The sequence below is a fragment of the Elgaria multicarinata genome, chromosome 4 (genome assembly GCF_023053635.1).
Source record: "Elgaria multicarinata webbii isolate HBS135686 ecotype San Diego chromosome 4, rElgMul1.1.pri, whole genome shotgun sequence".
Lineage (NCBI taxonomy): Eukaryota > Metazoa > Chordata > Lepidosauria > Squamata > Anguidae > Elgaria > Elgaria multicarinata.
In genome coordinates this window covers 138,260,430-138,282,318 of record NC_086174.1, presented here as the reverse complement: position 1 = coordinate 138,282,318, position 21,889 = coordinate 138,260,430, and the positions used below count along the sequence as shown (strand labels likewise).

At 42.0% G+C, this 21,889-nt stretch overlaps 1 protein-coding gene across 1 annotated transcript; it reads left to right on the top strand.

Moving 5' to 3' along the window:
• Positions 1-276: 276 nt before the first annotated feature.
• DNAJC18 (DnaJ heat shock protein family (Hsp40) member C18) lies at positions 277-21,848 on the top strand. The gene is made up of 8 exons (XM_063125246.1): positions 277-464; positions 2,594-2,780; positions 6,643-6,788; positions 8,573-8,758; positions 10,026-10,138; positions 13,324-13,430; positions 16,890-17,062; positions 19,626-21,848. The coding sequence occupies exons 1-8, from the start codon at positions 428-430 to the stop codon at positions 19,748-19,750; spliced, it is 1,074 nt and encodes a 357-aa protein (XP_062981316.1). The 5' UTR covers positions 277-427; the 3' UTR covers positions 19,751-21,848.
• The last annotated feature ends 41 nt before the right edge of the window (positions 21,849-21,889 follow it).

Below are 21,889 nucleotides of genomic sequence, written 5' to 3'. Positions count from 1 at the left end.
GGGGAAGCCACACAGAGCGCAAGGTCTTGGACGTTTTCTCTCTCACTATGCGCCTCACAGCTTGGACTTCCGGTATTTAATTGGGCGTCGCTCTAGACCGCGATTCTCTATGGACGCTGAAGGAGGCTTTCGCTCTAGGCCTCGGCACCTCTATAGCGAAAGCTCTGCACTGGGAAATGTGGAAGGGGAGAAACCAGCGACAGGAGCGGGGGTCCGCTTGAAGAGGGTCGTATTAAAAATACATATATTTTCCTCTCTCTCTCTTTCTACAGCGTGAACTCCTCGCCTGTCCAAAAATGCGGGTCGCTCTGAGCGGCTGCTAATATGCGGGGACTACAACACCCAGGTTACCCTGTGGTCGGGATCCCGCATCACGTGAACTCGCCTCGTCCCCGCTCGTCGTTCCTCCCTCTCCCCCAGATGGAAAATGGCAGTGCTGAGCCCTGGGGAGCGATGGGCTGAAGGTAACTTCTTGCTTCTGCTGCTGCCGGAGCTTAGGTGCACTGAGGCGGAGTCGGGAGTGGTCCTTCATAGGGGAGCTGGTGGGGTGTGGGGTCTCGAGTCCTCACAACAAAGAGCCTGGTGGCCCCTTGAAGGCTTGGCAAATGCGTTGTGGCAGAAGCTTTCGTCAGAGGCGTTTGCCAATTTTTTTTATTTCATTTGTTATTTAAGTGGCTTCTATACTGCTTGACATCGCAGGATTTCGAAGAAACGGACGTCGCCTTCAGTCGGCCCAGACTTACACATGGGTACAGAGAGAAGAATATTGCATTGGGTCTGGCAAGTTCCTCAGTTGCAGAAAATAAGAAGCTGGTGTTGGACTGGGAGTCAGGAGATCCGGGTTCTAGTCCCCACTCGGCCGTGGAAACCCACTGGGTGACTTTGGGCCAGTCGCAGACTCTCAGCCCAACCCACCTCACAGGGTTGTCGTTGTGAGGCTAAAATGGAGAGTGGGAGGAGGATTATGTACGCCACCTTGGGTTCCTTGGAGGAAAAAAGGCGGGATATAAATGCAATAAAAAATAAATACATAAAAAATAAATGGTACAGATCTAATGCCGTCCCTTGTTTTCATTGCCTTTTGGCTTTACTATTTGCAATATTCTTCTCTACCCGTGTGTGTGTGTGTGTGTGTGTGCGCAGATATCTGCAACCTAAGGACATTAATTCATGCATCTGGGCTGCAACAGTGAAAATACTATGAAAATACCAGTTTTGGGGGTACCTCAAACTCCTTCTTTTTGTTCTTACAATAGGTAAACTAGAACAGCTACTCCTCTGGTATTTCTAAGATTATGGAGGGGGGCAGGACTGAATAGGGTGATAGTGCAGCAGGATAAAGAGTTGTATGAGAAAAGTTGCAAGGATGGGTTTGAGAATGGAAGTTACCCTGTTTCTTCGATTCTAAGACGCACTTTTTTCCCCATATAAACATCTCTAAAAATGGGGTGTGTCTTAGGGTTTTTCTTTCTGTTGGTGGTACTGAAATTAGTGTGTGTCTTACAATCGATGTCGTCTTACAATCGAAGACATACGGTATCTTCAGTTCTAGAGAAACATGAGTAGAAATGGTAAAATGCAAGAGAAAGGGTTTTGGAGTACTATTCGAATCAGCCCCTATCAGGCACCATGCGGGGAAAAGCTTAATTAGATGAATGAATTCTGGATTTTAGTAACAGGCTCTTCTATTTACCATTTTATGTCAACATGGGTCAAACACCATGGACAGAACTTATACAAGTAACTTGTCACTTGATGATGGAGTTATCAAGCACTGAACATGAATATAGCAATTAGTCTTCATTATTTAAAGACAGTACTTCTATATTGCTTCAAGACAATTGAGTTCACAATTTAAACTGATAGTCAGCAAGCACTGAGAAATCAAGTGGTGTGCTTACATGTGCGAACTGGCCTGAAGTCTGGTGTGATTATAACCTTGGAAACACTTATTTTATTTCTCTTGCAATTCTTTCAGATATTCATGTCTTCCATCTGCTGTAGCAAGTTTCTGTTTAAGATGTTCATTGTTACAGTGAGGTAGCAAAACATAATATGGAGTGATGGGTATAAGCTGTGGTTTTGTTGGTTTTTTAAAATTCTTTTTCCGGGTACGAAGCACTGGGATCAAGCTAAAAATAATACAGTGTAAGTCATCAAAATAAGCAAATGCAGATTCCCAAAAACATCACTAGTGTAAACGAACGTGTTCTATTCTTTGTTTGTTTGTTCTCCTTTTGAACCCAAGGCCACAGCTCTATTGGTGATAGCTAACTGGAACTTCCCAGTTCAAAGATAATATTCCTCTGAATACCAGTTGCAGAAGGAGGGGTGGCAAATAGCAGACAAGAAGAACAAGGCTAGAGTAATCCTCACACTCTAGTGCTGGCTTCGAAGGAAGCATGTGGATGGAGACTACTGGACTAGAAGGATCCTTGCAGGGCTCTTCTTATGCAGTACTATATAGTTCACAGCTGACAGTAATAAGACCTTTCTCCCCTCCCCATTTGATAGAGGGTTGTGTTTGTAAAGCATGATGTTACGTGTTCCCTTCTGGGAATTATACAAAGAACTGACCAGTCTTTCTTTGCAGCATTAATTGATGAGCTCAGAAGAAATCCGTGCCCATCCGAGGAAGCGAGAGACAACTTTGACTGCTGTGGCTGTAGCGATTGTATGAGGATGAAAAAAGAGCATGTGTGTGACAGTGGAAGGAACCCATCCATCTCTGGGGAAAGTAGCATGACCTATACAAAGGAACAGCTGCTTGGGGTGCAAAGGTAAATAGGAAACCTTACTGAGTAGAATGCAACCTGGTAATGCTTTATTTGTTTGTTCATTTATTCAAAACATTTCTATCCCACTCGTCAGTCAAAAGACTCCCAGAGCGTCTCACAAGAATCAATGATTAGGTCGTCCCTCCTCTCAGGTTTACAAAAGATGCCAGTCCCAAGGAAAGGGATTGGGAGGAAGAAGGGATGGGTGGGAAGTAGGGTGACCATATGGAGAGGAGGACAGGGCTTCTGTATCTTTAACAGTTATATTGAAAAGGGAATTTCAGCAGGTGTTGTTTGTTAGCATTCAGTACCTAGTGAAATTCCCTCTTCATCACAACAATTAAAGCTGCAGGAGCTACACTAGAGTGACCAGATACAAAAGAGGGGCAGGGCTCCTGCAGCTTTAACTGTTGTGATGAAGAGGGAATTTCACCAGGTGCTGCATGCCTACAAATGACACCTGCTGAAATTCCCTTTTCTACACAACTGTTAAAGATACAGGAGCCCGGTCCTCCTTTCCGTATGGTCACCCTATGGAAAGCAGTTCAACCGCAGCTTTTAAAGCTCAACTAAAAACTTTTCTTTTTCCTAAAGCTTTTAAAACTTGATGTTGTGCAGACTTCTACTGTTACTTTCTACTGTTAGTTTTACCCTACCCTGTGCCTGCTTACCCTACCCTGTACCTGTTTGCATTCTCTTCCCCCCTTATTGTTTTACTATGATTTTATTAGATTGTAAGCCTATGCGGCAGAGTCTTGCTATTTACTGTTTTACTCTGTACAGCACCATGTACACTGATGGTGCTATATAAATAAATAAATAATAATAATAATAATAATAATAATAATTTTGGTTCATTTGCCCTGATGAATGGGAATGCATGAATGAAACTCAGGTTTGCATTGCATCTCTTGCCAATCTGGCTGGCCTGTTGTTCTTTTCTTTCACCTCTTCTGCAGTTTCTCTTCTCCTTTTGAGTTCAAGACTGATCTGTTTCTTCTCCCATCCCCTCAGGGCAAGATGTTTCCTCAGATGCTGTTTTGGTGACAGATGGGGAAGGGAGTTGGTGAGCCACCACCATCTTGCACCACGGGGAGCAAGATGGCGGCTGCTCACCAAGATTGTGTCTGCTTCTTCTCCTGTCCCCTCAGGGCAAGATGTTCCTCAGAAAACTTTAACGTTCGCTGATCATTTGAAGCCAGTTTTAATTCGTAAGGCTGCTAATTAAGGACACTTTTTAAAGGTCTTCTTTAATTCTAGGGAGTGAAAAATATTTGATGATTTTTTCTAACAATGAGGAGTAGCTTTTGTTTATTAAATGCTGTCTTTCTTTTATGCTATTTTCAAATGTCAAAGCAAAATGAAGTGTATTTGTTTAAATATAATCAACCAGAAGACCAGTGATCTGAAAGTTCTTTAATAATAATAATAATAATAATAATAATAATAATAATATATTTCGTACCCGCCTCTCCAATTGGCTCGAGGTGGGGAACAACAAGAAGCATAAAATACACAAAATACTGATTAAAAATATAGCATACATGGTTAAAAACATCCTAAAAACACATTAAAAGCATATTTAACAGATTGGTAGCCTTAAAAATGCACTTGGAAATAGCTGCCACCAGATTATCTATGATGCACAGAGAGATTTGGGGGAGTGTGATCTCTTCCTTATACTTCGGCATAAATTTGACTGCTACGAAGATGTAGAATGAAATATTTCTTGGGGAGAAGTTCACACCCTATCAATGTGTATTCAGTCTAGAAAACAGCACTGTTCTGGATTTCCCCCGCTCAAAGTCATAAACTGGGTTTATTTACACTTTATAGGATCAGAATATTTTGGGTGAGCAAGGACTATGAAAACAAGACAGTATAAAAACAGCAGCTTAAGTTACTCATGTGGTCAAAATAAAATCAAAACTATAGCTTCCGTTTCCCCAGAACCTTTTATCACTCTTGTCCATTCTTCCTCAACTATCCACTTTAACTGACCACCTGCACCCTTATCTGGACAGAGATAGCCTAGCTGCAGTTATCCATGCTCTGATAACCTCTCGTCTAGATTACTGCAATACGTTATATGTGGGGCTGCCTTGGAAAACAGTCCTGAAAATTCAGCTGGTACAAAACAGGGCAGCAGGTTTACTAACGGACTGGCCAACAAGACCACATCACACCAGTCCTTTTCCAACTTCATTGGCTGCCAGTCCAGGTCCAGGCCCAATTCAAAGTGCTGGTATTAACATTCAAAGCCCTAAACAGCTTGGGGCCAGGTTATCTGAAGTAACGCCTCCTCCCATATGTATCTGCTCAGACCCTAAGATCATCCTCAGGGGTCCTTCTCCGTGAGCCGCTGCCAAAGGAAGTGAGGCAGGTGTCTACCAGGAGGAGGGCCTTCTCTGCTGTGGCACCCTGGCTGTGGAATGAGCTCCCTAAAGAGGTTTACCTGCCATCTACACTATATTCTTTTAGACGCCCAGTGAAGGCCTTTTTATTTTATCAGCATTTTAACAGTCTATCAAATTAATTTTAACTTTGCTGTTTAAATTTGTATTTTAAATCGGTATTAATTTCTGCATTGCTGCTTGATTTTATCCTGGCTGTGTTTTTATATTGTATTTTATATTCTGCTTTTATACTGTTTGTTTTATATTTTGAATGGTTTCTATGGTTTCAATTTTTGTAACCTGCCCAGAGAACTTCGGCTATTGGGCGGTATAAAAATGCAATAAATAAATGTCAGGGATTCTGAGTAGTGAGGCAACAGAGACTTGCTGTGCAGTCCACAAACTCTTTCATTCAGTTAATAGTACCTCTTCACACCTGAAGCAACTACAGCGGGTGAGAGCAGGCCTCTAGGCCTAATTAGCTAAATAGGGCTTTGTTAAGAGCGCTTTGGCTATTGGGTAGTATAAAAATGCAATAAATAAATAAATATTAAGAGAACAACTGAAAGCAGGGCAGTTGTCTTCCAACTAATGGACAGGTTTCCTGCCGTACTTAGCAGGCTTTTTCTGGACTTCTCTCTTCAGGGATGATCTTCCTGGCCCAGGTTCTGATGGGCAGCCAGTCTGGCGGGATGCCTCCCACCTCCTCTCAGCTCCACCTGCTTAACTCGGCAACAGGCTCTGGCATCTGTAACTCTGATGCTTCCTCCCCCTCTGAAAGAGGCTGGGTTCCCACGGGGACAGGGGAAGACAGTCTCTGAACCTTGCCCTCTTCCTTGCTAAGTCCCTGGGGAAGTTCTTTGCTGACTCCTGAAGGGTCTTGGGGAATTTCCTCCCCTGCTTCTTGTCTCAACTGAGTTTCTTCTAGCTCCATCTCCAAATCAGAGTCAGAAACCAAACCAAGAAGCCTGGGCCTAGTCCTGACACTAACTCCCCCTTCCATACATCCTCGCCTGTGTGCATCCCACTCACTCCTAACTGGCCACTCCCACCTAAGGTTCGCTACAAAGACATTTCAAGAGAGATCTGCTAAAGGAATTTGTGGGACCTTTTCCCCATTGTCAAGCTTACCTTTGGCTGTTTCAGAAACCCAAGAAAGGCTAATGTGCGTGCCCTCAGTGAAGTCGACCCACAACCAAGTCTAAAGGGAGAGGCTTGCATCTACTGCCAATTTTTCCTTCCTGTATTTGAAAGTGCACTTCAGGGATTTAGTAAGAAACTTTCTGTAAATGCTCTTTGGGAAAAGATATTATTATTATTATTATTATTATTATTATTATTATTATTATTATATTTATTTTTATCCCGCCTTTTGCCCAATACTGGGCCTCAAGGTGGCCTTACAAAGTTTAAAACATACATTGTAAAACCTAGGATGTAATTAAAGAATTGTGCTGCCTATTTTGTAGGATAAAGAACAGTAAGAATTACTATGAGATTCTAGGTGTTGGGAAAAATGCGAAAGATGAAGAACTGAAGAAGGCTTACCGAAAACTTGCCCTTAAATTTCACCCAGACAAGAACTGCGCTCCAGGAGCAACAGATGCATTTAAAGGTATGTGAATGAGTCTGGATGGGGCAGTCACAAAATATAAAAATGGTGTTGCGCTCTGTCGATCACTGAAAGGGAAATTTAAGAGAAATTTTTGTACATTGGTTCCAATTCTTGCAAAGAGAAATGCTAAGAAAGACCTTAGAGGTGCTGGCTCGAGGGAAACAATTGCTTTTGGGAGTCTTGTTCATGCACACTCTGATGTGGGTACGGTCTTATGTCAATAATTTATATCATTCTGGTCTGAGCCCTTTACCCAGGATGTGTGGTAGCTTGGAGTAGGGATTTTATTAAACTGATTTGTGTTGGAATCAGATATGAAAGGCTGGCCTGGTGAATTGTCTTAATGCACATTTAAAGGAACAATGATAAAAGCTCCTTTAATGTCAGTATTTTGCTCCCAATACAATATGTCATGTTTTATGGCAACTGGAACCGGTAACTACTGGAAATGGGGACATGATCCCACATGTGGTGGAATTGTCCAAAGATTTCACATATTGAGGATAATGTTTTGGTTAAGACTAGTTGGTCTAAGTATCCCGAACTGTATTTGCAAATGTATTTACTAGATCAAGATGATTCAAGCAAACAAGAAGGATTGGCGTGTAATGCCCCCAGGGTGTTCTACCAATATATTGAAATAATTCCAACTTTCCTCTCCTCTCCCTGCCCATCTGCACGCCCCCTTTCCCAGCCTCTGCAGTGACTTCGGAAAGAGGAGCCACCATGGAGCTCTTTGCAGCAGCTGGGGGCAGGTGGGGCAGGAGCGGAGCAAGCTCCATCATAGGCTCTCCTCCTCTGCTCTCATAGCTCTGTCTGCAGGAGTGGAAGAGGAGATCTGCAGCATCCGATGACACCCGAGATGCAGGGCTCATCGACACCAAGCAGGATATTCCGCTATGAAAGCGGTATATAAAAGGCAGGAGCCACACTACTGCTTTATAGCGGTCTTGAAGTGCACTGCAGGATCTACACGACTGCTTTATAGTGGTACTGAAGTGCACTGACGACTGTTGGGGCCCGTGACACATCTACACCAAGCAGGATATAGCACTATGAAAGCGGCATATGGTATGTGTCAATGGGCCCTAACAGTTGTCAGTGCACTTCAGTACCACTATAAAGCAGTCGTGTGGCTCCTGCCTTTTATATGCTGCTTTCATACCACTTTCATAGTGGAATATCTGCTTGGTGCAGATGAGCCCCCAGTAGGCCATAGGATTGCTCTGTAAGGCACGTAGCCCATTGCAGCTCACTGTTAGCTGGGCATTGGATTAGATCGCAGTCAGGAAGATGAGTGACAAGGATACAATCTTCTTCTTTTTTTCTTTTTTTTTTAAGTGCACACCCCCCCCCCCAGGATCTTATTCCTGTTTCCAAAATCTCATTGTTTCTTCTGGAGGTGCTTTACCACTCCCCTTAGATAAGACAAATTCTAGGAACTGTTTCCATATTCCCTCAAAATAATTTGTTTTTATCATTCCTCGTCTAACTTATAGTACATGTTAATTTGTCATTTATAGCAATATCCCATATTTCTTTATACCAATCTTCTATAAGATAATCCCCTTGAACCTTCCAATTCCTAGATATCATTAACCTTGCTGCAGTTAACAAATTCGTTATCAATTCTTTTGTCTCTTTGCTACAATTTAATTCTCCATATAATGATAACAATGCCACTATAGGCGTCTCTTCAATCTCCATTCCTAAAATTTCTTTTATCTCATTAAATACCATTTTTCTACAATCTTCTTTTTTCCCATGACTCTTCCGACCCGCAGCAATAGGCACGGCTTTTGCCGTTTTGAGCAACCCCGAGAAGAGATTGCAGTACGATCAATTTGGAGATGAAGAAGAAACGTTTTATACCAACCTACCCAAGCATTATAACTATTATCGAGAATTCGAAGCAGACATTACGCCAGAAGAAATATTTAATATGTTTTTTGGAGGAAACTTCCCTACAGGTGAGTGTTCCTTTTCAAGCTTTGCTTTGAAGTGCAACCAAAGCTGCTGTTAAAGTGACTCCAGTTATTCCCTGCCTGTGAGGAAGCCCTGTAATAAAAGTTTAAGTCCAGGATTTGCAGTCATAGAAACACAGGAAGCTGCCTTAATCTGAGTTAGAATGCCTGAAACTGAATTATTAATTTTACCCGCGAGGCTGGGATGCGGCAAAGTGACGTGACGTGCTGTGCTGCCACCTAGCTCCATCTTTATTTGGATTCCAAAGAGTGGTTTTGTGTTTTGGAATTCACGCCTGACTTCTGCCTTGCAATTAGATACTTGGACAAGTTACTCTTCTTTAGTCTTAGCAGTTCGCCTTCTGGGAAATGAGTGTTTTGTGACAGAACGCACCCACTACTCTAGCCATTTATGAATGGTCAACCCCACCTCCCCAATATGGCAGCCATTTTGTTAGAACAGCCACGACACCCTCCCCAAATGCCAAACGGATCCACCGATCTGAAAAGGTTGGGGAGCCCTGTTCCAGGGAATTGGAAACCCACCCAAACAGAGTGAGATGAGCCAGGGTGCTGCAGGGAAAGGGGGAACTGGCAAAGATCCCCAGAGCTTCTGCTGCATTGGGATCCCTTCTGTTTGTGGAAGGGCAAGTCCGGATCCAAAATATACTAAGAACCTAAGAAGTGCCCTGATGCTGGATCAGACCAAGGGTCCCTCTAGTCCAGCACTCTGTTCACACAGTGGCCAACCAGCCATCGGCCAGGGATGAACAAGCAGGATACAGGTGCAACAACACCCTCCCACCCATGTTCCCCAGCAACTGGTGCACACAGCCTTACTGCTTTGAATACTGGAGATAGCACACAACCACCAGGGCTAGTAGCCATGGATAGCTTTCGCCTCCAGGAATTTATCCAACCCCCTTTTAAAGCCATCCAAATTGGTGGCCATCACTACATCTTGTGGTAGTGAGTTCCATAATTTAACTATGTGCTGTGTGAAGAAGTGCTTCCTTTTATTTGTCCTGGATCTCCCACCAATCAGCTTCATGGATGACCCCAGGTTGTAGTAGTTTGAGAGAGGGAGAAAAATGTCTCCCTATCCACATTCTCTACACCGTGCAACCAATAAAGACTAGAATTTTACTTTTAAAAATGAAAACTAAGATGATGGGAGCCTGAAGCCATTCCCCTCTCCCATAGGGATGGGACACATGCACTGCTATAACATTAAAATTTTAATTTCCTCTCATGGTTATTGTTTTAAACCCAGGAAATATACACATGTTTTCAAATTCATCAATGGACCCCCCATGTTATCAGCAGCGAAACAGGCATGAGAGGACTTGGACGCAGGAGGAAGAGGAGGAAGAAACTAGACCACAGGTACTTGGGACAGGTTATGAATACTCACAAAGAGCTCCTGTGTGTCGCTTATCTTTAGGAAAGAATCTGGTGCTATAATTTGCTAATATTTGAACCACTTTAAAAGCAAGTGGTATTTATCTTTCTTAGAGCTCTTAATTGTATGTTGTTCTTCCAATGCATTTACTACGCAGGATTTATTTTATTTTTATCATAGGGAGTAGTGTTTGCCAGGAACAGTGGGAGAAGCTAAGCCCTGTGCATATGAGCACAAATCCCATTCAGCTCTATGGGGCTTGCTTCACAGAAAGCATACATGGGTGCAAGCTGAAAGTTAACTTTCTCTAGTGACATTTGTGCATCGTTGAAGAGCGCACCGTTTTGTATTGTTCCTACATGTTTGTCAAATTTATATATCCAGCATCCATGAACTAACTCCATTTTATGTTGCAACAAGCCTGTGAACTTCCAAGGCAATGGCTGGCTCAGGGTCACCTGTGAGCTTCATCCTCAAGTGAGGAATTGGAGCCCAGATCTCTGTTGTCAAAGTCCGACACTGTATCTTCTGCACTAGCTTTCCCCAGCAAGGTGCCCTTCAGATGGTTTGGACGACAGCTCCAGCCAGTATGGCCAGTGGTCAGAGTTGATGGGACTTGTAGTCCAAAATGTTTAGAGGGTACCAGGCTGGGAAAGGCTGCTCTACACTCCACATTGGCAAACATTCTCCTCCAGTGACAATGCATAGATTATAATGAGAAACAAATCTAATATTTATGCTGTATCTCCCATTTCCTTATGGAATGGGATCCCCAAAGATGTTGTGTAAACTTTGCAATGGAAGATATTGGTGCTCTTCTGGGCTTTGTTATCAATACCTAAAATGGAATGCTTTCCCCATCAAGAGTGGTTTTAGAACATTGTAGGGTGCAATCCTGTCCAGATACCTGTCAGTCTGTGAACTTGGAGGCTGACTGGCATCCCAGGTAGAACAGGAGGACATGGTGGAGGCGATCTTCACTTCCGCACTTCTCCCACTCTGCATTTTTGCTAGACAGGTGTTTTTGCCCATTTATCTAGGGCTGTGCGGAGTGGGGTGGGGGAAGGAGGCTGAAGAGGGCTTGGGATAGCTCGTATCCCTGCCCCCCTCTCTGCATTCACTTTTGCAAGCTCGGAGAGGCAGCTGGTGCAGTTCTCTCTGTGCCAGCTGCGAGGGGGAAGGGGGCGGAAAACTCACACTCCTGGGACCGAGGTCGGAGCCCTGTCTCCACCCTCGGATCTAAGAATCTGAACTATCCTATCTCCCCCCCCCTCCTGCACCCCGATGCTGTCTAGGAGGCATAGGATTGTTCTCTTAAACATTTTTAATTTAAAAGTACAACACTGTTCCTTCCATCTCAGCAGTGAAGAACATCTGCCACTGAAGAACGTATTTTTTTCAGTAAAAAATAACTAGCTCCCCCAACAATAGGTTGGAACATAAGAACATAGGAGGCTGCCATCTACTGAGTCAGGCCCATGGCCCCATCTAGCACACTATTGTTGACACTGACAGGCAGCAACTCTTCAGGGTTTCAGGCAGGAGTTTTTCCAAGGATTGAAGCCAGGACATTCTGCATGCCAAGCAGATGCTCTGCCAATGAGCTGTGGCCCCTCCCTGCTGGGCTACTGAATGCTGCCGATCCAGCAGAGGCTTCTGTGAACGGGAAGGGGAGGGGAGTGTTTGGTGCAAGTTCTGCAAATTCTGGCTCAAGATCCCTGCCCGTGATTTGGGGCAATTCCTCTCTACCACTGCAGCCCTACACCACACAGTCCCCATTGTTCTCCGGTGAAGAATTTGAGGTGCACACAGAGGGCCAGGTGGAAATCAAAAGAACTGTTACACAAGCTTGCCTTTTGCTCGCATAACCCATTGACTCTCGAGGTAGGACCTATTTGTAGGAAGGAAGGAAGGCATTTCCCCCAAGGAAAGGAAAGGAAAGGAACCTCTCGTGCAAGCACTGAGTCATTACTGACTCTTGGAGGGACGCCAGCTTTTGCTGACGTTTTCTTGGCAGGCCTTATAGCGGGGTGGTTTGCCGTTGCCTTCCCTGACCCTTATTACCTTTCCCCCAGCTAACTGGGTACTCATTTTACTGACCACGGGAGGATGGAAGGCTGAGTCGACCCGAGCCGGCTGCCTGAAACCAGCTTCCGCTGGGATCGAACTCAGGCCATGGGGAGAGTTTCAGCTGCAGAATCTGCTGTTTTACCGCTCTGCGCCACACGAGGCTCATTTCCCCCAAGCCAATACCTTAAAGTTAAGAGTTGCCCTCCATAAAAAAAGATGTAACTCCTTTAGGAAACCCCTTACAACTAGGGACGGGGAAACTCTTTCCGTCCAAGGGAACTTTCGGAGAAGTTCTCGGGTGCCACATTCAAGTAGTGGGCAGGGCCAAAGACGAAGGAAGCAGGGCCCAAAATACCAGCTGGTTTTAGCTTAAAGCTCTTACTGTGAATAGCAAAACCTTAGGATGGACATTTCAGCCTTTGAGAGTGGTGGCAAAAACGGCACGAAAGCTGAAAAACCAACCATCAATGGCTGCAGGAAAGGGAGTAGCACCAGGGGAAGAAACATGGCTATCTGAATTGGGACCCTGGGGGCCGGGGCAGGTTTGGCCCCTGGGCCTGAGGTTCCCCACCCCTGCATTTCACCAAGTTGCATATTTGATTGAAAAAAAAGAGAATGTCTTAATGTCTTTACTTAATGTCTTCGGCATTAAGTAAAGTGAAGCATTTATTTTTACATAATAGAAGGCAGGAGTGATGGTGGTGGTGATAGTAGTGAGCCATTCAAGGCAACAGTATGTATATAAAAGAAATGAGCAGGCATCCCTCCCTAATGCCTTGCAAAGCAGCATGAAAACTACCTTGTTCTTGCCATATAATTCATATTACAATAAAAAGACTTGAGAGTTGTCAATATTTTTTTGTGCAGATTTTAGCCACCACCAGTCCTGTTTAAAAGACGAATAGCTACCTAATATCTCCTATCTGGGGGGGATGTCGATTGTATCCAATGTTAGTCTCACTTAAATACCATTCATTTCAATGGGGTCTACTCCAAGTAGGACTAAAATTGGATACAACCCTATATTTTTACCTTCATGATATCGATTTTCTTCCGTCTCTAGCTTATACACTTGACTAACCATTGTTTTCATTTGCAGAATACCTACTCAGCATTTATCCAGTTACTGCCAGTCTTTATTATAGTAGCTGTGTCGATAATAACTCAGCTAATGGCTTCTAATCCACCCTACAGCCTCTTCAAATCGTAAGTCCAGATACTTTCCTTTGCTGTTCGGGATTCCTAAGGGCTTTTTCACACTAATCTTTCCAGTGTGGGGCTAGAGAAAGCCTGTAGTTTGAAGGGCAGTTAAAGTGGGACGCAGGGGAAGAGGCTCTCTCTTAGCCATGCATTCGAAGCATTGAATTTTCCAGCAGGGAGATTAATTTCCATGTAGAAAATAGTCTGAAAGGGTGTTTGTTGTAGCTGTAGCATAAGAACTACATGTTTCTTCATAGCACTCTGCAGAAAGTAATTACTCTTTTTGTTAAACAAGGATATGGGGTGATCTTTTGGGGGGTGTTGAATAGTCATATCAGGCTGTATACAATGTTAGTCTAACTTAAGCACCATTCATTTCTGTGGGTCAACTCTAAGAAGGATTAACATTGGATAGAAACCTAAAGTCTGAATACACTACTGGCCCTGTTCAGACAACATGCTAAACCATGCTGCTTAACTAGGGTGACCGTATGAAAAGGAGGACTGGGCTCCTGTATCTTTAACAGTTGCGTAGAAAAGGGAATTTCAGCAGGTGTCATTTGTATATATGGAGAACCTGGTGAAATTCCCTCTTCATCACAACAGTTAAAGCTGCAGGAGCTATACTAGAGTGACCAGATTTAAAAGAGGGCAGGGCACCTGCAGCTTTAACTGTTGTGATGAAGAGGGAATTTCACCAGGTTCCCCATATATAAAAATGACACCTGCTGAAATTCCCTTTTCAATACAACTGTTAAAAATACAGGAGCCCTATCCTCCTTTTCATATGGTCACCCTAGCTTAACCACAAAATGATTAATGGAATGCTTTAAGGTTAATGCATTCCGTTAACCATTTTGTGGTTAAGCAGCATGGTTTAGCGTGTTGTCTGAACGGGGCCACTGAGATGCACACTGCCAGGCACTACTCGGATAGAAAAGCTCATTTGTAAATTAGAACTGCTGGACTGCAGTTTGAAAAATGTTAATAATGGGTTGATTTGTCCATTGTTTTTACGCTAGTTACATCTAAATAAAAACTAGCCAAAGCCTCCAGCCCTATTTGCGGAGTAGCTACTTTAAACAGGGTAGTTACTTTATTTGCTGAGTAACTACTTAAAAACTACAACACCATATACAAGGAATGTATATTTGACTCTTTCAAAATGGGGGGAGGCTTATTTGCTTCATTTAGGAAAAAAATAGGAGCAGTAAAGGGCAGATGGAATTTAGCAAAGTTTGTATTAACATCATTATAAATAGTGGAAAGCTTCATTTTAAGTTAACATCAGTTTAATGCTCCTTAACGGCATGTCCTCTGCTAGTTGGCTTTATTTTCCAGATTCTGCAACTTCTATGCATTTAAGAAATGGCATATCGTCTTAGTCTGACCAGTAGAAAGTGCTCTAATCCTTTTAGGTTGTGTTTGCAACTATTTAGGTGGATCTTGTAGCATTGTAATTGGCTCTGTGTGGGGCTTCCCTTGGGCTTGGCCTGGAAGCCGCAGCTGGTGCAGCATGCTAACTGGAGCCTCTTTCCAACAGCAAGTTACACCTGTGCTAAAAGAACAGCACTGGCTGCCCATAACCTACCAGGCCAAGTTTAAGGTGTTGTTGTTAACCTGTTCCAAAGTCATTTAGGGCTTCATATGTTAACTTAGGGATCATCTCACATGATATTTGCAACCATCTGAGGAAGCACTCCTGAGGGCACCAGTGTTTCTGAGGTTTGCCCCCAGGAGCACTTGCAGTAGAATATTAAATGTTACAGTACCCACCACCTTCTGGAATGCCCTGCCAGCTGCCCCCACAGTTCTGATGTTTAGACGTCTCCTCAAGACACATATTTTCACCCAGACTTTCCCTTCCATCCAGGGCTGTGGAGTCGGCACATAGAACCTCCAACTCCGACTCCTTTATTCATGGCACCTCCGACTCCAACTCCTTTAATTATATATCGATATAGGAAATAAATTTCCTATATATTTCCTACATCGACTGCAAGCACGCAACTTGTTAGAACCCTAACCTGTTAAAGCCCAGGTCTAAAGGCTATAGCTAAGACATTCTGGTTTTTTATTTTATTTATTAAAGAAGCCCAAAAATGAAAACAATGAGGTTATATTTTCATTTATTTAATTGCATTTATATCGCCCCATAGCCGAAGTTCTCTGGGCGGTTTATCAAAAGACTATAGAGTATAAATTAATAGGATATAAAACTATAAAAGAAAATCAGGAACAACTTTCTCTACTAGTTCAAAAATCTAAAGTATATACTTTGATATCTAAGTCAAAACTACAAAAAAGTTAAAAACAACTGAACACCTAAAACAACTTAACAAATGACCATTTTAAAAGAAATGAACTCAGGTACATAAGTAACATAAACCTTTTTCGAGATTAAAGTATCATTTGAATATAAAATTCAAGTGAATATACATTTAATGAGATAAACATTATATTGTAGAAGATTGAAGACTAACATATTGCTCTTAGAAACAGAATTGCTTCTGCCAAATCCTCCCTCATAGAAGCCCTTAAATCTGATTTGACTATTTACAGTGCCGAAAACAGTCTTTCAACACTGACTTGGGTGGGTGGCATTTCTGTTACAGTTCTAGCTGCATCACTAGTAACCGCTGGATAAACTAGGATGGCTTCTTCTATAGTCAGTTTTGAATTGGCTGGAATCCAGGACAATCCTGGTTTTCGGGGACATAAAGCAACTCTATATACAATTTAAATTTATTAGGAGTCGGAGTCGGTACATTTTCACCGACTCTACGACTCCGACTCCACAGCCCTGCTTCCATGTGACCCAGCGAGTCGTGCTCTGCAGTGCACAGCAGAGCATGCAGTTTTGTGAGTGATTCATATTTTTATTACTATGCAGTTTATTGTTATATTTTACTGCTGTTTTGATGGTACAATGCTGTATCCCCGCCATGTTGAAACTTTGGGGAAAGCAGTATATAAATCCAATCAATGAATAATAATAAATCTTGCAATAATTGGATAGAGTCAATGTGGTTTAGTGGCTAGAGTGCTGGACTGGGAATCGGGAGATCCACTTGGCCAGGGAAGCTCACTGGCTGACTTTTGGCCAGTCACAGACTCTCTCAGCCCAACCTACCTCACAGGGTTGTTGTTGTGAGAATAAAAATGGAGAGGAGGAGGATTATGTACCCCGCCTTGGGTTCCTTGGAGGAAAAAAGGTGGGATATAAATGCAATAATAATTCAATAAAAATAGAATTCTGGCCATTACAGGACCATGTAGATGGAAGGATGTGGAACATTTTAGAACAAAGGGGAAATATATAATCTGCATGGATCATTTCTCTTTTCTTTTTTTTAGAAGGCAGACTGAAAAACAGAACAGAAATATTAATACGGCAAAACGTATCCAGATTTTTTGTTTCGAAGGGGGTTTAAAACACTATTCTTTACTTGTTTACACTTACAGGACTCTAGGGCACACTATTGTTAGAGAAACACAGAACCTGCAGGTGCCTTACTATGTTGATAAAAACTTTGAAAATAACTATAATGGCGAAGAACTTGAAGAGCTTGAAAAACACATTGAAAAAGATTATATTGACTACATCCAGACTAGCTGCAGGAAAGAAAAACAACAAAGTAAGTTTTCTTTTACTCATTCTTAGGCGTCCTTCATGTGCTTAAAAATCTAGACAAAAAAACCTCTTAGATCTTAAAGAGCACTCGTAATATAGCAAAGTTAATTAAATGCACAAAAGTAATTAATGTCCATAAATAATATGAAGCAGAGAAGTAGATATCAGTCCACTCCAGTTTAGCAGACTCTGACAATGTGAAATAAGTGTACTACTTTTTTATTTAAAAACTAGCTGTACCCTGCCACGCGTTGCTGTGGCTCAGTCTGGTTAAATTGAAAAGAAAAAAAAGACAAAGCGGATGTTTCTAATATGTTTAATTTCACAATGCTTGTGGATATACAATATTTTAGGTTGTTCCATTGTCTGTGTAGATATAGAGATTGTCTGGTTTGCCGACTCTAGAACACGCAACATATAATTGTCCATGTGAGAAGCAATCTGTGTCTAGATCTAAACCACACAATTCTAAAGATTGGCCCTGAGCTTTGTTGATGGTGATTGCAAAAGCCAATCGAATTGGGAATTGCAATCTCTTAAATTGAAATGGCATATCTGTTGGAATCATAGGAATGCGAGGAATGAGGACATCTTCACCTTTGAAAGGTCCTGTCAAGATTGATCTCCGACTATAACAATTGCCACTTCGTCTATAGTTGGAGCATTGAATCTTCGCACATGTTCTCCAGCAGGCGTTTTGTCAGCATGAATAACAATCTTGTGTGTATCAGATGGCATCATGTCAATTGCTGTTTTGAACAAATGTACTAAATTGTTTTTTTCGTGAAGTAGCTGTTGCAGTTTTGAAACGATGGACCTTTTTATGCCGGTATAAATTCCGCAGCGTGCATTCAATTCATCATTGCCATCACCAATGAAATACATTTGTAGGAATTTATGTTGACTATCTTGAAACGGAAGGAAGCAGCCGGCTTTATGATAAATTTGTCCTTTGACTTTGAAAGTTGGCATAAATGGAGCTGTGATGATTTCTGCGCCGAACGACGTCATTTGGAAGCAAGAGTTGTATTTCCTGATGTTAGATAGGAAATGCTTTGATTCTGCGGTATATCTGGCAAGCAAAGTTTGTAATGGCTCTGGTGGTTCTCCAAGTTGAGGCAGTTTAATTTTTCCAGCAGCGCAACACATTCCTTTTGTTTCTCCATTAAATTTAAGAGCCTTGCAATAAGGACACACTTCAGTCATAGTGCCGATGAGAACATGCCACCTCAAACTATAATCATCAGCTGGGTTGTAATCGTGTGATTGTCTACCATGGAGTCGTGTTTGACGCTGATGTGCTGTTTGTCGTTGACGTCTTTCAGCCACTCTCAGCCTGTCGTGTTCATTCTGTTGAGAACAAAGCAAATCTGAAGCTGTAGAATGCGATTGCTGTGCTCGCAACCGTGCATCCTCAAGTCTGGCTGAACGTTGCTTGGCTGGTTCCTTGGCACGTATTTGAGGCATTCTTTTTCTTTTTTTCTCGTTTGCTGATGCCCGTTCTTCCTCAGTCTGATTTGCAATTTCTCGTCGCAGTGCTTCCGCTCTGCGAGTACGACAACCTAAGTGTGATCTTCTGCGAGGCATTATTTGGATGAAGTAAAGCAGATTGTTTGGTTTTTAAAAAAGGATGTTTTTACGGTGAGGAGGTTAGTGGAAACTCCTGGCAGTTGCCTTTCTTCAGAACGTGTAACTGTCACAGGTGTGACATCTATATTCACTCAGCCAATTGTGAGAGAATATGCAAATAGGAGAGGAGGCAGAGGCAGTGGATTGGCCTACTGGTTGGCGATATCACAATGACTTATAAGAGCAAATAGGAGAGAACATGCAAATAGGAGAGAAGGCAGAGGCAGTGGATTGGCCTACTGGTTGGCGATGTCACAATGACCTATAAGAGCAAATAGGAGAGAACATGCAAATAGGAGAGGAGGCAGAGGCAGTGGATTGGCCTACTGGTTGGTGATGTCACAATGATCAGCAGGACTGGTTTTGAGGAGGCCTATTTCTTTGATTTTAAGACAAACCTTTGACCCCATAGAGAACATAGTTACATAACAACGCTCGCGTATTCGAACGCAACGCTGTGTCAAAATTTCAAAGCAATCGGTGAAGAACTTTCGGAGATATAAAAGCATGTTTTTACGGTGAGGAGGTTACTGGAAACTCCTGGCAGTTACCTTTCTTCTGAACGTGTAACTCACAGGTGTGACATCTATATTCACTCAGCCAATTGCGAGAGTACATGCAAATAGGAGAGGAGGCAGAGGCAGCGGATTGGCCTACTGGTTGGTGATGTCACAATGATCAGCAGAACTGGTTTTGAGGAGGCCTATTTCTTCGATTTTAAGACAAACCTTTGACCCCATAGAGAACATAGTTACATAACAACGCTCGCGTATTCGAATGCAACGCTGTGTCAAAATTTCAATGCAATCGGTGAAGAACTTTTGGAGATATAACGACAGTAACGAACGGTCTTTTTCATTTTTATTTATATAGATAATCCAGGTTTAAATAAAGACCAAAATAAAATGTAACTACCAAGTATATCTTTTGTTTTTCAGAATCAGAGTTATCTAATTTGGCGAAGCTATACAGAGATGAGCGCCTGAAACAGAAAGCCGAATCCGTAAAACTTGAGAACTGTGAAAAGCTCTCCAGTCTCATAGGAATACAAAGGAGTCGCTAATCGGCTGAGGCATAAGGGGAGAAGTGAGCAGTACTGACAAACCATATATGCTATTGGTAGGAATTTCAACTTGGCTCTGCTTTCCTTTTATAACCAAGAGGAAAAACGTAATCTAGAGACTTAGAACGGTATCCTTATCGTGTATACAGAGCTATATGAACTGAGCCATAGAGGCAACTTTTGCTGTAATATATATACAGTACATTTGATTCCAAGGCCCAGTAGTATTTAAATGTTAGTGATTCCTTGGAGGTTTTATTGCATTTGGCAACAGTCTTCATTTGATACTTTGCTGTCGTTCAGGTGCTAAGCACGGGCTTCCCAGGAATCTAGCCCTCATGCTCACTGTTCTTGCCATGAGCATGGAGCATGGAGCCCATTCACTGTTCTTGACATGAGCATGGAGCCCATTCAATGTCAGATCAGTAAATCATCAGCATCTTACCTTGTCATTCCCATATTTATCTGAAGCTGCTGTCTACCTGACTTGCAACAAAAGCTTAGGCGGAAGGAAAAAAAGATTTGCTCTGCTATCGGTTTTTATACGGTATGTCTCACTGTTCTGTTTCAGTAGACGTTGCAAAAAAGAGGCTTCAAGGATTTTTATTTATTTATTTATTTTGTTGTTATTGATGATGGTGTTATAAAACATGTAAAAGTTTCTAAGCATTGTACAGAGATTAAAAGGTAGGACAGTCCAGGCTCACACTCCCAAAGGCACGATACAATAGGGAAGAGGAAGAGGAAAGCCAGCATTTGAGCACTAGCTCCTTCTCTAGCCAATGGACGGGAACAGATTGGTTTTACCCTAGCCCAGAGATGTAGCCCTGGATTTTCAGTGTATCCTTCTAGTTAATGAACCAAGGCTCAACGTTTGGCCATCTGGACCATGTGGGAGAATAAATGCTCACTGTAATTTTTGGCAAGATCTGGGTCCCAACAGCTAGAAAATAGATAATCGTATCCGCCAATGGTCACTTCTCTGTTCTACCTTATCCTGAATCCAGTTTCCAGAGGAAATTCAGGGTAGCATTTTAATGATATGTTTATAACAGTGTGCACCTTAAATGCCTCTAAATTTCTCTAGGATAGCAGATTATTGAAGATGTGTTTAAAGTCTATAATTTTGGCCTGTGTGGTTTATTCCTTGTCATTTTGTCTGTAATTCATTTGATGCCCCCAATATTTCATTCTAGCTTGTACTTGCAGATTCAAGTTAAATCAAATATTCCTAGATAGTATGTGCCTGGGAATATTCTTAGAGCACAATTCTATGCATGTTTAGACAGAAAAGACGTCCTACAAATGCATAGAATTGTGTTCTTAAGCTACATTTCAGAGCTAATGGTTCTTTTAGGTAGTATCTGACTAGACGTCACCCAAAGTGACAAAGTTAATGACATTTTACAAAGTACTATTGCAGGAAAACATCCTGAACTTTTATATATAAAATTAACTGTGCATTTTGTTTGTTTGTCCCAGTTAGGTTATAGAGAAATCTATAGCAGATTGTAGCATAAATTAAAGACCTGGTTTACCTTTTGTGGGATAGCTTATTTTAAAATGTACTTCAAGTGTGCATGAGTTCTGAAAATGGCCTTTGGTTTTTATTTATTTCACATCAAGCACCAGCTTAACATTCTTATTTATTTGTTTATTTAAGTTGCTTGGTGAGACTTATTTTTCTGAATGTAAATATACATTGGCAATATGGTAATTATATCATTGCTCTGAATCTTGATTGTACAGTTCATTTTTCAGAAACTATTTAGGTGTGTATTGTTACACCAGAAGACTAGTAATTAAGGTATGCTTTCCTTATCTAGAGTAAAAAAAAATCTGGAAATATTTTGTCTTAGAGCAATTAGTGGATTTGAAGTAAACAATTCTCTGTTACTTTGGCCTCAACTCTTTGGCAATTTCAACAGGTCAACTGCAATGTGTGAAAATTACACCCATTGATTGGGAAACAATGTTTCGTGTGTATGTGTTTCTTTTTTAAACCATTAAATTAAATGTAATGCATTCTTTAGCTTTGAAAATGACAATTGTAGCTGTGTTGTGTGGAAATAAATGAAATAAAAATATCAATATCAAAGCTTGCTTACATTCAGATTACTTTTGTTTCAAGCGCCATCA